At 42.9% G+C, this 15,447-nt stretch overlaps 2 protein-coding genes across 3 annotated transcripts in view; both read right to left on the bottom strand.

The window, feature by feature from the left end:
• The window catches only part of KAT14 (lysine acetyltransferase 14), a 20,239-nt gene extending 9,374 nt beyond the window's left edge, over positions 1-10,865 (bottom strand). The window contains exons 1-5 of one of the 2 annotated variants that reach the window (XM_026845727.1): positions 10,583-10,865; positions 8,046-8,164; positions 5,865-5,986; positions 3,761-3,942; positions 2,809-3,225 (exon numbers count right to left, since the gene is read on the bottom strand). In XM_026845727.1, coding sequence (XP_026701528.1) covers positions 2,809-3,225; positions 3,761-3,942; positions 5,865-5,986; positions 8,046-8,164; positions 10,583-10,838 — 1,096 coding nt within the window. In that variant the 5' untranslated portion in view covers positions 10,839-10,865. Of the gene's footprint in view, positions 1-2,808; positions 3,229-3,760; positions 3,943-5,864; positions 5,987-8,045; positions 8,165-10,582 lie in introns of both variants that reach the window. The other variant, XM_026845726.1, reaches the window with a different exon arrangement.
• Positions 10,866-11,083: 218 nt separating this feature from the next.
• Positions 11,084-11,388, bottom strand: PET117 (PET117 homolog). The gene has a single exon (XM_026844661.1). The coding sequence runs from the start codon at positions 11,386-11,388 to the stop codon at positions 11,107-11,109; it is 282 nt and encodes a 93-aa protein (XP_026700462.1). The 3' UTR covers positions 11,084-11,106.
• Between the last annotated feature and the right edge of the window lie 4,059 nt (positions 11,389-15,447).

The raw sequence follows: 15,447 nt of genomic DNA on the forward strand, positions 1-15,447 counted from the left end.
GGGGGAAGAGAGAGAAGAAAGGGGTGGGGGGCCTGTAGAGAGCAGTGAAGCAAAGAAGATGGCCGCCTCCTGGAACCCTCACTGGTGGGATCAGCGCAGGAGCCCAGACCAGTGATTTGTATTTCCTCATTCCCTCCATCTCCCTCTTTTCCTTTTTCTAGTAAGAAATGCAAGGCATATCGTATTGCTCGCCACAACTCACTATATACTTAGCCAATTATCACGTGCTCAGTTAGTACATTGTGGGCAGTTAATAAATGCTTGGTCGTGGAGACTTGTTGTCTGCTCTATTGGGGATTTGTGAATCTGAGTCACTTGTCCCCCTCATCTGAGTGGGACATGACATTAAATTGGTGTAGTTGGCAAGATCCCCTTTGGTGTCACAAAGTCTTGTGAGATACTGGTTCTCTATCCGACAAACTTGGACAGGGAGAACTGAGAATTGGCCCCTCAGCTATAAGCTGGGAGAGGGTCTGAGGGATACCGATTCTCTATCCAATAAGGACAGGGAGAACCGGGAAGTGACCTCTCAGCTCTAAGCCAGGAGCGGTTCGAGCAGTGGCAAGCCATGACTGGCCAGGAAATGTTGGTGCTTGACTGCTCCCCTATTTTTGAGAAGGTGAAGGAGTGTAAGGCTTGTCCTCCTCCTTTAGTAGAGGTTTGGGCCCACGATAGGTGGCATAACCCAGAAGCAGTGGCAAGCTATATCAGTGTGCTTGCAGGTATAAAATGGTCACGACCAGGCAAAGGAAAAGCTAAACTCTGGCAAGAGCAAATTGAAGTTTTGAAAAGCCAATTAGATGATGAGCATAACATCACTCAGTGACTTCACACGCCTCTATTAGATGCCTTCGACTGAGGAAAAAAAAAATAAAAATCTCAACAAAAATCCTGCAACTGGACAGATCTTGGCTCTGTTCCGGATAGTGAACAGGGAGTTACAAGTCTGGCAAAATCAGCAGCCTTGTATCCAACAAAGGATTTAGAGATAAGCTGAGAAATTTTTTACCCCGAAAATGAGGACACAAATTTAAGACCATTAATTAAAACGGAGACCACCGAGGGTCAGGGTGGAAGAGCTCCACAGGTCACCATTCAAACTACACCATACTCAGCTACTGAGCTTGCAAAAATTCAGGAGAAATTTACCAGACAAGCTCAGGAAACTGATACTGAATATGTGTGGAGGGTATCTTTGACTCGTGGTGACCAAATTTTGTTATCAGAAGATGAGGCCCAGGGGTACTGGGGGCCAGGGGTTTTCTTAGTTACTGATGACCAGAGAAAGCCGTGGTTGTTAACTCAACGAGCTGCTTATTGGGCTGGGAGTCTGGACCCCTTGGAAAGGGGGGATCCAGTATGTATTGAGACCTCAACCATAAATCATTTGACCGAAAGTCTGCAGAAGGCTGCTTGTCTTCAATTAATGCATGATAGGCGTTCGTTTCCGCAGCAGCTTTTCCCGATGATATTAATTGCTAACCCCAATCAAATGACTCCCCTAATTCGGGGCTTGCCAGACTCTTTGCAATCACATGCAGTATGATTATAAAATTGCTTGCGGAATGCATTAGCGCCATGACGGGGCAGACGGGCAGGGGGAGAACCCATGACTTGGGGAGAGATAGCTCAGGACTTAATAAATTATGGCCGGAGAATGGGCCTTACCAGGGGAAGGGGTAAACATAAGCCCTCAGTACGCAGAATAGAACAACAGGAAAATCTGTCTCCTTCCCCTCTGCAAGTTTTAAGAGCAAAGAGAAACCTCTTGTGGACTGAGGGAACTAGACAGTAGATTCCCCAAGACTTAATGGATGGTCTGCCTACAACAGTTTTAGAAAAGCTCATTTGAGCCTGGAAAGGCAGAAGGAAGCTCCCCCCCAACCCCGGCTGCCTGGAGAGAGCAGTGAAGCGAAGAAGACAGATGCCAGTGGACAGCTGCCTCCTGGAACCCTTGCCATTGGGATCAGCGCAGGAACACAGACTGGAGATCTGTATTTCTCCATTCCCTCTATCTCCCTCTTTTCCTTTTTCCAGTAAGAAATGCAAAGCATATCGTTTTGCTCGCCACAACTTGCTATATATTTAGCCAATTATCACATGCTCAGTTAGTACATTGTGGGTAGTTAATAAATGCTTGGACTTGGAGACTTGTTGTCTGCTCTATTGGGGATTTGCGCATCTGAGTCACTTGTCCCTCTTGTCTGAGCTAGACGTGACAACTGAGGGAACAGTTTAGGAGTCACAGAAGCACAGGATTTATACCTCTACAGAACTTGACTATCCTTCCTTCCAACAAGAAGTGCTTTATTCTCAACTTCCCCAATTAGATTGAGGTCTGGCTTCCTTAAGGTACTAAAAGCACTAAGGTTGCAAAGCAGTGATGCAGGCTAACTGAAATGTAACATTTGTTAGTTGAGAAGAACCACTGGAACATTACTGTGAGAATTAAATTTCTCCCATTTAAGAAACAAAATTAGAGTTGCTATCTAACAGTGTAATCTGTGTTGCAGTGAAATGCTTACACTGAGCAGTGCAGCAGTTGCTAGGTGAAATCTACCCACTGTTTATTCAGGACCCCTCAGAAAATTGTAATGGTGGTTTCTTCTGGCCTCCAAAGCTGGCAATACAACTATGGAAAACTAATCAAGATTTACAACTAAGAGTTTTACAGGTTACTTTCCATCTTATTTTGTAAAGATCCTGCAGCTCATTGGAAGTTGGTTGTTTTGTTTTGTTTTTTTAAAAACACCTTCCTTGACAACTATGTATGGCTTATTATTAAAGAAAAAACACGGCATCCCCTACCGTGAAACAGAGCCTGTGGTGGCATGACATCTGGGATGAGATCTGCTTCCGAGAGAAGGCTGGGAGTAGCTGAATGCGAGGCTGGAGTTCCAGGAGCGGAGAAGTCCAGAGATGGGGAAGGAGAAGGACTTGTCAGAGGAGTGCGATCTGAAGAGCTCAAGGAGGAGAAGTCAATCACCTCTCCTTTCTCAAGGACGATGTCAGGACGACGGCCTCGACTGGTGAATTTAACGGGAGTGGAGGAAGTACTCCGGTCCAGGAAGCCAGCTGCCTCTTTCTGGGCTCTCCGAATATCCTTGGCTTCCTGAGTACGAGACCTCTTCTCCTTCAGCTCCATGGCTGATTCGACTGGATTGCGGCTTACCCGCTTCCTGAGTCCTTCCACAGTAATGATGGGATCCAGAGGTGGCTTTGAAGCTGCTGAAGAAATAGTTTGCTTATTCTAACAGACACTGAGCTCATGCAGTCACTGGATACATACTATACAGTCAGAAAAACACACTGACTATAAAATGTATTTTCAAAATGTACACGAAATTAACTATAGGACATGTAGTCAGTGCACCACTAAAGCCTCATTTAAGACCAATTTTGGTCCTCTGCACAGAAGGCAATTTGCTAGTGCAGACCAATCATACAAAAACCTTTCGCAGGGTAAAGATGAACAGAGAAATTGTAGGTTTCAGCTACAAAAAACCTGAACAAATCTCAAAAGCCTTTGAATTGGTTAGAATGATACAAAAAGGCAATAAAACAGGCCTCTCACATACTACAGCATATGCAACATAGTCATCTTAAGATCAAGCATTACTGCAGCAAAAAAAAAACCACCAAACCACCCATGCTCTGTAACTGTCCATATGCACAAACACATTGTTTTAAGTAAACTTTTCTCATGTATTCCAGCTCTGTCCCTAGCTAGGAACCTATACACCACTGGGGAAGGAGTTACCTTTTGCCTTTAGTGCAGATGCAGACAACTTCTCTCCTTCAGGCTTCATTGTTGGGGGTTTATTATGAACCAGTTTCCACCACCCCGGTTCTCCAAATTCCTGCGCCCCTGAGCGGAAAAACAAGGGGCTTCCCACAGAAAGACAGCCAGCGACTGTGCTCCACCATGTTGAGGTCTTTTTCCTACATTGAGAGGAGGGATAACAAGTGTTAGGTTCCCACTTGCCAGCTGTGCTTTCATCCTGAAGCCTCCTCCCTCCGCCAGGATGGGAAGTGCAGAGTGCTTCTGCCACTGGCACTGATGCAGGGGGATGATGCACTTCCTACATCCCCACCCTTAAATAGGTTAAAGATTAATTAATTTCTTCTCAAAGAGAGAACCATTCTGAAGGGCAAGCTACAATGCACTGGTGGGCTCTGATGCAAAGTGCCGTGTACATACGCTCCATAAATGCCATGCGAACACAGCACGGTGAGAGGCAGTTTTTCTTTTATCAATAAGCCACAACACGCCAAACCTACAGAGGAAAGGTCTACCCTGCTACTGGAACCCCCAACTTTCAAACGCTGACATTGCTACCCTTTCACTCTGCGGGGCCAGGTACTCTACTGGGCATCTGAGTGCTTTTTGTTCCTCTAAGAACTGGTCACAGGGCTAAGATATCATTTAGAAAAGAAGTGAGAAGAAACATTAAAAAATTGTCGCTGTAGCAAACAACTGAGGCACTCCCTTGGATACTGGAGAATCACGTTCATGGTGTAGAGCCTAAACCCATATTTGCATAGTATCTCAGGATTCCTTCTTGCCTTTGCACATCTCTACTGGCAAAAACATCAGTACTCAGGCTTGGCTTGGCCAAACAGGTATTCGCTGCTGAGTGTTGCAATTACACGCCTTGGGATACTGACCCTCAAATGTGGGTGACTAACTCAGGGGCCCCAGATCAGAGTTTGGAGCACTACAGTAAGTCTGGATAAGCTGTACTTTAATATGCCAAGGAAATAAAGCTTGCACACCTTGAACCGCTACACCTATGGTTCAGCTGTCCCTGCTTCATCAGTGGCTTGTCCAGACAAGTGGGGAGACTATGTCTGAGGCTAGTAATCACTTCATCTGAATTTTAATCAGAGCAAGGAGTGCCCAGTTCCCAGGGCAGGTTTCAAAAGGCAGCATCCAAGCCTGAGAGGTGATGGCTCATCAGCTGCCTTCCTATCAGGGTCCCCGTGGTTTCCAGAGGGGACAAATACTAACATTTCTGAGAACAGAGCAAGGAAGCACAGACAAGCAATGACAGCAAAGCCAAAGAGCAAATCTGGTTAGGGAGAACAGCCAAAACTTACAACAGAGAAATCCCTGTCAAAGAAAAGAAGCTGTGAAGTCAATCAAACCTACAACTTCAAAGGCTTCCTCGGTTCCTCTACCGCCTCTATAGCACGTGTGTTAACAGAAGACTTGGGTTTGACAACTTCAGCATGCTCAGATAAAACATGCCGTTCGACTATACAACACAACTCATCATGCCGCAAAGGCTGCCCTTTATGAAAAGGGTGCCTACTCTGACAGCTTCTTTCTTTACACACACTGAAAAACATTTTGGTGGTTCTTAACACCTGCTGTGTAAAAGCTATTTTATTAAGATTCAAAACAATCTGAAAGATGAGTCCAAATTTTCCTTTTTGGAGAACTTGGTCTGTGCAAGCTTTATAACCAAGTATAAAGTACTTTGCAAGATCTTTTTTGTTCTTTAAAGCCCAGTGACATCAGGACTAGCCCTTCTGTTGTGACTGTTTAGAAAGACTCAAAGGCTTTGCAGGTTCATACACTACCTAAAGGAATATAAAAATAATTCAAAATATATGCATTTACATTGCTTTTGTGTGTCATTCCTGGGGTTGTTCTTTCCCCACGAAGAAAAGCTTATTCTTTCTCAAGAGTAGCCCTCATGCCTACGTTCAGGTTCTCAACATTAAATCCTTCAATATTCTCACTACTGAGGCTCAACAGGGACATCACCAAATTAACCAGGATTCTTGTCCATCTGTATAACAGGTTTTAATTCCTTTAGTTCACCAACCAGACCTCCAGGAAAACATCACGTCTTTACCTGTTCCCTAATAAGAAAGTCCAGTGTTTCTCAATAAAAGCACAAATATCTTCTTTCCATCTGAAGTATCCCTGACGGCCCGTTCCTTCCAGAGATAAATTGTACATTGCCAGCATGACAACCTGGAACAGAAAGTGTTGGATACAAGTGAATCTTTTCTGCTTCATCTGCTCAACTGCCCCCCTCCAGCCACCACACACACACAAATCTTCGCTCCCTCATACATTGTTTTTGCAACATCTTATAGGGAACTTCTGCAATCCATCTTCCTCCTAGTTTCATGCTGTCCCCATTCTCATCTTTCTATTCTTAGATGCAAATTCTCCCTGAGATTTCTCAATACCAGGGGAATAACAAGCTGCCTAGTTATGTAGGTTTATGCTGAGACACAAGCTTTTGCAGCAGCTATATAAATTAATTATATCACAACTGGGGTCTGAATGTAGTGTGGAGGTAGGGAAAAAGTCTTTCAGAAAAAAAAGGTCAGAAGTAATCCTACTATCTAATCCATCATAAACACCGTGACAACGTTTTTTCTAGATACTGTTACATCTCAAACTGAACAGACCGTAAACTCTGTAAAATCACATATCTACTAATTGTTCTGGGTATGCAAGAATTAAGTTTGTCTCCAGGTGTTCTTCATTAAACACAATCCATTTACAGCTCATTCAGATGCCTCACAACTAAATTCAGTCTCACCTATTACATACCTAAAGTAAAGGGTAGGTTTGAAAAATATCACACCTTTTTGTAAGTAAATCCTTGGTGACCAACTGTTAATTACATTTACCCAATTCATTTGAATACAATTAATGTCAGCTGGGCTGGGACCATCTTTCAACAGTCACACAGCCTCGGTTGGATACTACTTCCAACAGGGACTTACTCTTCACTGTCTGAGAAGTTTGAAATGTGTTTTTCTTAGGGAGATGGGTCTCCTTGCAGTGGACCATAGCTTTCTGGAATGCACTGCTGAAGATGCTCACAACCCCTCTTACTTTGATAACTATTTATCTAGAATTTTGTGGTTTTTAAGTCAGGCGTGACAGTGTCTCAGGAATTAAAAACGATTCTATTTCCAACTGGCTAAAGATAAGGATCTGTTGCCACATACTCTGAAAAAAATCCAGAAATCACTGTCCTCATTTTTCCTACTTCAGGTAAGTTGATTTGTTCACTTCCCTCAACTCACCCAGAAGCAGCAGCAGCTCTGTCTGCTGGAAGTCTAGGCAGATGGTCTCTTCACTAGTCAACTTTTTTCCTCACCTGTTTTGATTTTGTCTGTCCCTTCCCCGTGGCACTCTGAAGAGGCCTGGGTGTAATGCTAGCAGCCTTTGCTCACTAGATCTGTAACCTGCTGAAACTGCCGGTCTGCTAGCCACAGACTGCTTCACCAACCTTTTCCCCTGCACAGCCCTGCACGGGGGACCATGCAAAAGCACTGTAGGGGTTTAGGACCGATGTTTTAAATGATCTATTATGAGACAGCACACCACTACTGTCCCAAAGAATGCAACTAGATGTTTCACACATAATGCCTGATGTTCAGCATGTGGAAACACTTAAAGCTGAGCAAGAGCTACTGCCTGATTAAATTCGTTTTAAGCAGAGGCAGCCAGCACTGTCTGCCTGCCCCTCCAGTGCCCTGCTTAGAGTAAGATGATGTGCATCAGTCTACCCATATGCGGTTGCTGTATAATGCAAATTATTTTGATTGCTCAGGTGTGCAAGTGACTGAAACAGCAAATTCCAGCAAGGACTGTGGCTAGTCAGTAAGCAGCCAGGTTGGAGCTTTGCATTCAGGGAGCTAGCAAGCTTTCTGTTTGCATGTTGATGCCTCACTAGTTTTACATTTGCTCATATACACAAAAACCTGTTCATGCCTAGCAGCCAAATTGCATTCATTTTGCTTTTCCAAACCTGCCTGAAGCCATGAGTTCATGAACAACATAAGGGGTGGGAAAAAAAAAATTAAAAAAGGAACGTGGATTGCATGATTATCTATCTTTCATGCCCAAATTCTAAAATGCAGGCAATCCTTAGCTAATTAATTTCTTAAGTTCATGCATATGTTCCTTTGTTACCTATACCCGATCCTCCTTTCTTAGGTAGCACATACTCAACAAACAATTTTAGCAAGTCCTGTGGTTGTTCTGCTGGCACAAACATTTTACTTACTTGTTGCCATGTTAATCTCAGCCGTTCAAATTGCTCCTTCCCATCTTCTGAGCAATCAGAGCAAGTAAATCTGAAAAAATTATCTCCTTTGAGGTAGCTGAGCTGTTCCCTCAGTTGACCTAAAATGAATAGGTAAAAATCAATTTCCTGGTCCTTTTATAGGAGAAAGTGCTGCAAAGGAGATTTGGATTTCCTACACCACCAGGCAGAAGAGTACTTTTTGCCTTTTTCCCGAAATCCAGAGACCCAGATGGTTCCCAGGAAGCGTCGGAACTTGCTGCAATGGAGGGCGCAGATTCATTTCACAGTTGCAGCAGTGAACAACTGAATTGCACAGGCACAAAAAAAGGGCATGCTACCTAACATGTGAATGAAGGTACAAAGCCATGGATTTAGCTGTCTCCGTTGCGTTTCTCATTCCTTCTTCCTGCCCCAGTATAATCTATATCCTTCAATCAATAACTGTTTTCCCAGTCTTCTATAAAAAAAAAAAAAAAAAAAAAAATCAGAATATACAAGCATTCTCTTCCAGGTTATTTTTCCACTCACTGCTACATGTCTTTACAGCTCTCTCTTTCCCTGTCCACAAACTGTTATTAAAGTAAGATTGCCAGTCCCCGTCTACAGCAGCCTGCAGGATGCACTGCTGCAGACACGGTGTGAAACTTTAAGGTATTTATTTATCCTATCAGGAAAAGATCTTCATTCCTTGAGACTGAGAGCCAAAAGAATGGCCTAACATTATCAGAAAACACTACTGCAGCTGATGCATTAGATCCTAAATCAGCAAAGCATTTCAGCATATGCTTTGCTGTGCAAAGATAACCCTGTGTAAAAGTTTGCCTGAACAAAAGCAATCTGCTGGGATAGAGCCATCTGTGAAACCCCACACATCCGAAGTTACAGGCTCTAATTCTACCTTTCTACAGCAGAGAAAAGAAAATAATCACATGAATCAGGATTTCTAAACTTAACAGGGGTTAATTTACGCAGATATGAAAAATTAAAAAATAAAATCACAGGACGAGGAAACAGTTAAGACTACAGCATTTCTGAAAGACCTTTCATGTGTGAATTTTCTCTAGAAGTATGACATTTCTTTTATTGTAACGGCACTAGATCAAGCATTTGTAATACAAGGATACTCTGCTTCCATAGCGTATTACAGAATCTAACTATTAAAGTTGCACCTATGTCTGATGGGAAAAAACCCCCACACTTAGTAGATTTACAGAATTTCTACATGGCAATTAAATGTAAATATGACCATTTGCCTGTGGATGTTGGTGATTTCACAAATGGCAATTGGTATCAGTATAACTGAAAAATTAGCAAAGAGAACAGTACTTCTCCTTTCTAGCTTGTTTACTTTGCCCATTTGTATCTAGTTACTGTTGCTCTCCGACTGGCTTTTTCTGCTCTTTGGATTTCTTCCGCAGCACCGAGAGAGAGGAACAACTTTGTAAAATAAAAGAAATTGAGTGTTAAATCAAGTGCTCTAAGATATCTCATGCTACTTTTAACTCTGCTCCATTTTTTTATTAATACGCTTCAAGTTAATATGTCCCTTTGACTGCATACTACCTTAATAGCACGATGCTGGTTCCATTAAATTAGCATCAAAACACTAACACACCTTGAGAGTGTAACTTCTACACTTTAACGTTCGGCAAATTCTAAAATGTACCTGCAAGGCAGGTGCCACCTGCAGTGTTCACTATTTCTAGCCATAAATAAACCAAACCACCAACTTAAAAAAACCACAAAACCCAAAACCAAAACAAAAACACAACAACAACAACAAAAAACAGAAAACACATGCTTAGCAGCATCTAGCTTTTGGATCTAATAATAGATCTGATAATGCAGAATTTAGGAAGTCCAGTCTGTTATGTTGCTAACAGCATATATCTTATGACAAGCAGCAGTAGCAGAGGGATCAAGTTCTGCAGGTTGCTCCAAATGCCTCCCAAAGCTAGCTGCTACAGGCTGGACACGCTTCTGTGAAAGCTAACTTCAGTTCACATTATCGGGAAACCACTAAGGTTGAGATTTAGCCATATGCTCCACGGATGTGACGAACTGACCAGAACAACAACAAAAACCCCACCAAAAAGTAGCACCATCCCAAAGCCCTTTTTCTTCACAGAGCTTTACAGTAAGGGTCATTATCTTTACCTGAGTCAGCAGAGAGGCTAAGTTGCTTAGCCAGAGCCCCCCTAAACATAACAACGGCAAGACTCAGGAGGGTGCGCGTGTTTCTGGAGTCACACCCTTGTTCTCTACTAATTAAAGAAGACAGTCCCAAGCTTTGGACACCCGTACAGTTCATGGATCGAAGGGCCTAACACAGACAGCTGGCATCGGGCTGCGGGGCTCCATGTCACGCCAAAAGAGCCCTTCTCCTACAGCATGGGAAGGGATACAGCTAAGCAAGGCCTGCCCTTAAAGCAGATATGCATGCAGGACAGTATAAATACCCTGCGAACAACCACCACAGCAATGCAAGTGAGACACAACACAATCGACAGGCTTACTTGCTGGAATCCACTTCTGGCACTTCTCGCAGTAATATGACATCTCCTCCATCCAGGACGCGTCACCTTCATCACTGTTCAGAGAGTCCCCGCTCTGGTCGTGTGATAAATCCACCGAAGCCTGGTCCTCAGACTCGACAATCAGGAGAGTCTCCCCTTCCACCTCACCCTCCTCCAGGCCCTCAGAAGTGGAGGTCCTGGTGGCTTCGTCATCGTGCCGGCTCAGCAGCCCACTCATGTGAACGTTATTAGCCATCCTAGATGGTGTTTGCACAAAGAGCGACTCCTCCCCACACTGACAAGTCCACCCACACTGGGTATGCCAGCCAAGTCGCCACAGTCAAAGTACAATGACAGAGGAAATGTTTTGTATCCACCCTATATTTTTTGGGACTGGATTATAATTTATACAAAAGAAACAGTCTTTCACAGATTACCTCTGTTTGCTGAAACACTTGCAAGCAGTTAGATACTAATGATCTCCAAATGTCTTTAATCAAGCCTCTAAGGACTCAGGACCGTGACTAGGACTGCTGGGACCCTTTTTCCATTAGCTCTTTGTCTCTTTCTTCCATAAGCTGTTTTGTCAAAGCAATTTGCTCTTCTAGCATGCGAATGTTCTCCTTTTTCTGATTTTGACGCTCAAGATCCCTGAGAACTCCACTGTGCAGCCTCTGAAAACACAAGGAACAGGGTTTATCACAGCCTGTTAGATGCTGAATGTAATCAACACCCAACCAATCCCTAATCCCTCCTGCAGGGCCATTCACCCTCTGCCACTGCATGTAGCCACAGCTACTTAACATGGTCTGAATCTAAAACTGCAGGAGCCAATATCCGGTGTTGATAAGCTAACAGTGCTACACCAAAAAGCGCTTTATTTGTACTCCCTTCAGATGGGTTGGTTTACTAAGCGGTAAAGCTATCAAGCAAATAAATGCCATGCACCCATAATTCCCACACCGTGCAGGATGGACATGATCTATAAAATCCTGTTACGTCTGCCCTAAATCTTTACCAAAACTAACTAATCTCCCCAAAATTTCTCTGCTTGGAAAGAATGTGGTGGCAAACTAGAAATGATTTTAAGAAAAACTGCCATGTGTCTTCATCTGCTGCTTTCTGCTCATGTCTTATTCTTAAAGAGTTACCTTGTAAACTCTTGCTGCAAGGCTGGTAGAAGTCCCACATCCTGCTTATACCAGGCTCTTGAAAAAGCAAGGCACTTCATTCAAAAATATCCCCTCTACCTAAAGTGTTCTTTATAAATAACATGTACAACACAGACCAGCAGTTTTTAAATCAGTGGGTAAGCCCTTCAACAAGTGTAAAAAGCTGTAAGAAAGTCCCAGCTGCTCTTTGTTTCCTCCATATGCTTTTCTCTCTCTCTCTCTGCTACCTGGAAGTTTTTTGTCCACTCAGACAAGTAGGTGAAACATTTAACATTTACCTCTCACTAAGGTAATGCAAAATAAGTAAAACCAAACCTGGTGACATGAATTGGGGTGGGGAAAAGGAAGGGAGGGACTAGCTGGGAATCAGTTCTACTCGCACCTCTGGGGACAGGTGAGGAGGCAGCAGAGCAATGTGAGTGGAGAGGTGATGAGATCAGACATGGGATGGAAGATATGGCAAGGCTGACACTAACTGTGGAAGGAAACAGGGATCACATGAAGTGTTTACTCAGTTGTGCATGTGACATAAGCCGAGACACAGTTCCCTGGCAACTTCAACTGATGAAAGCTTGTGCTGCTGCCATCCTTCCAGCCCCATGCTCCCAACACTGCTCATCCCACCCCAGAGTCAGACAGCTCAGCCAGCAGAAAACAACCCTCTTTTTTTTTCATCTTAAAGCAAGCCATACTCTGCTGATTTAACTCCCTTAGCTGGCTAAACAAAGACAAGTGCCAGTGCAAAGGAGAACATGGGATGCCCAGACCACTTTGGTGCTTTGGCTTGAACTCACTGAACTCCTCAGGCCAGCAATATGCTTTTAGATATTCAGACACTTATTACATTCCAAACTGATAGTCACAAGCTTATCAGAAAATACAATACAGAGCAGAGAAATATTATAAATCAGTAAAAACATGAAATGATAGTTGGGAGCCAACCCTGGCTCACATTTAAATAAACCTGTGTGATCACAGTTGTGTTTTAGCCCAACTGAAGATGAGAAACTTTAGTTGGGCTAAAACATGAGAATCTTTAGTTGAGATGAGAATCTTTAGTTGAAGTTGAGTTTACTTAAAGCATTATCCACATGCCTGATTTACCAACTCATGTTCAGCTTGGACTCAGGAATGAGAAAGTCTCACAGGTACCAAGGTTAGCCACTGGATCCCAGAGACATTAATAAATGATTTAGCCTAATGGTAAAAAAAAAATGTTGTTATTTGACCTGTTTGAATGATGCCAAAATGCACCTGCAAATAATTTATTTGAAACCTGACTCTGAAGTCATTTTAGAAGATGTTTGTGATTACTATTTGACAAATTCTCACAGGGTTTTATTCCTCATCTAGAATGCCAATAACTGCATGTTTCAAAGGCAATTATTTCTCCTGTCAAATTTAAAATAGAAAGGGTTTTTTTTAAGAAATATTTCATCTTGTAAAGAAAATGCACAGACACATATGTCAGCCAACAATCAAAACTTTCTCTGGAAATTAATCTAATAAAAACAGTCCCTTTCCATCAGCTTCCATCAGCTGAACTCAGGTTTAAAATTAGTAATCACTAAAGACAAAGTTGATAAACATTATATCCTTATTATTAGTTAACAAGAATAAAGAAAAGATGTGGGGAGATAAAATGTAATAGAACAATTACATCAAGAATGTAACTCTTTCTTTCACAAAGCACGGATATTCTGCGATCTTTCAGGTGGTGAATGCATTTACTTTGAAAATGCACAGTTTGCAAAAGACACCTTTATAATTTGAGTATCACAAGTGACAGAGAGCTGTGAAAAAGTTAATCACCTTCTCACTTTCCTCCATTCTTAGAAGTTAGGCCTGCTCTTCTTCTGCATCAGTTAGATAAATGTGCACAAGTTCAAATCACTTTGTGCCTGGCATATCAATTTGTAAAAGTCAAAAGTTTATTAAACTGCATAAAGATAAACCTGAAATAATCCCTACACCAGGACTGCAGAATATCCACATTACTTATTTCCTCTACATTATTTAGATAACTGAGCCCCTTAAAGTTGAAGCCATTGACTTGAACATAAAGAGATAATCTCAGATTTCATGTATAAAAGATAAGCTTTGAGCCTTAGCACTTCTGAATAGTGATTTAAAATTAAGTTAAACTGATTGCTGGAAGAAAAGAATTGAGGATTTTGGCTTCACTTCTGCAGCAGCATCATCCTGAGGAATGCTAATATCCCTGAAAACATATACAGATTAGCGTCAAATTGAGCTTTTAGGGAGGTCACTTCTAATTCTAGAGGACCGGTTTGCGAATCCATCCCGATATGTACAGGTCAGGCACCTCCGAAGTCATGAGTTCCCTACACAGAGTTCACAGGCTGTGCCCACAGCTGAGCGTTAGGAAGGATGGCAAAGAACAAACCTGTCCCCCAAAACCCCCAAAAGGTCCTGTCACTGACCAACTGGATCCTTTGACCCCTCCATCTCTAGGACACTCAGCAAAACTGCCCATCTGCTGGCGGCCTGACAGCAACAACACTGATACCCTCCACAGCAGTGGTTGCTTCCAGCTGTGGAAAAATAAATTAAAACAGACCCACGGGGAGAAAGCTGCCCACCGTTGCCTCATTTGGGAAAACTAGGATCTCCCCAGTCAAAAGCTTGCAGCAGCGACCTCGGGTGTAATAACCAAAGCAATGTCATTTTGCAAAGCAAGCAACAGCTACAGCATAGAGCAACAGGACAGGCAAAGGGCAGCAAGTCTCTGTTTTCCTGGTATCGTTAGAAAGATATGAAGCAACCAGAGGACATTAAACATACCAATTCATTGGCTGATCCACCACTCCTTTTACTGGAGACATATTTCATACACTGGTAGAATGCACACCATGAATCTGCAGATGTGCCCTTAATTTACCCATGTTTTGCACATGAGTTACATACCAGGGGACCACTGTCTGGCTCAGTGCTCAGCATGGATCCTGACCAGGTACTCAGTGTTTAGTTTCACATTCCTTGTTCAGCCTGTTGCCTGAGGTGTTACTTCAGGATACACAGATCCCGCTCTGACAGTGGCATTACTCATTCACCTGTAGACTGTCCTATGCCCGTTTCCCCTATAAGATATCGATGTTTTGTAAATGTTAATTCATTTCCACAGTCTCTATGAGATGAAAGAGAAGTATTAGCCAAAGATTAATGTCAAAAACATCCATTAAGTTTAGGTGTCGCACTGAAGCGCTCCTAGAGTGATGTTTTTAAGAGCATGTGTTGTCCTGCAGCACATGCTCAAAATAGAGCTCTCATTTATTTCAGCTTTAGTTTAGGAGCATTTAGCACATATTCCTGCCAGACCTTCAGCGGCTCAAGGCAGGTACACTGAAATAGCTGGCAATCACCTACAAAAATCTGAGTTTAAGTGATCTACCCAGCATATAGGTCAGCTCGGAAATGCAGAGCCATTACCCATTGCCATTCCAAGAGACCAGCCTACTTTTTCAAGCCACCGCCTGTGCCATTCAGCGAGTGTCCCAGCTTCTGCAGCAAATTAACCTGCCTCCTTCCTTACCTAGATCAGTCTTATCCTCCAAGATCCCTCATTCTCAAGCACTGACAATCTCTTGAGGGAAGAAAATGTAATCCTGTAATTATGGACTGCATCATAAAGCCCATGCAACAGGCAACTGAGCCAGGGTATGGATTAGCAAC

This window comes from Athene cunicularia (genome assembly GCF_003259725.1).
Source record: "Athene cunicularia isolate RWA chromosome 3 unlocalized genomic scaffold, athCun1 chr3_part1, whole genome shotgun sequence".
Classification (NCBI taxonomy): Eukaryota; Metazoa; Chordata; class Aves; order Strigiformes; family Strigidae; genus Athene; species Athene cunicularia.

What these genes read in the sequence shown, in the direction of transcription:
- PET117 (XM_026844661.1), bottom strand. Translation starts at nt 11,388, where the DNA reads ATGTTAAGTAGCTGTGGCTACATGCAGTGGCAGAGGGTGAATGGCCCT.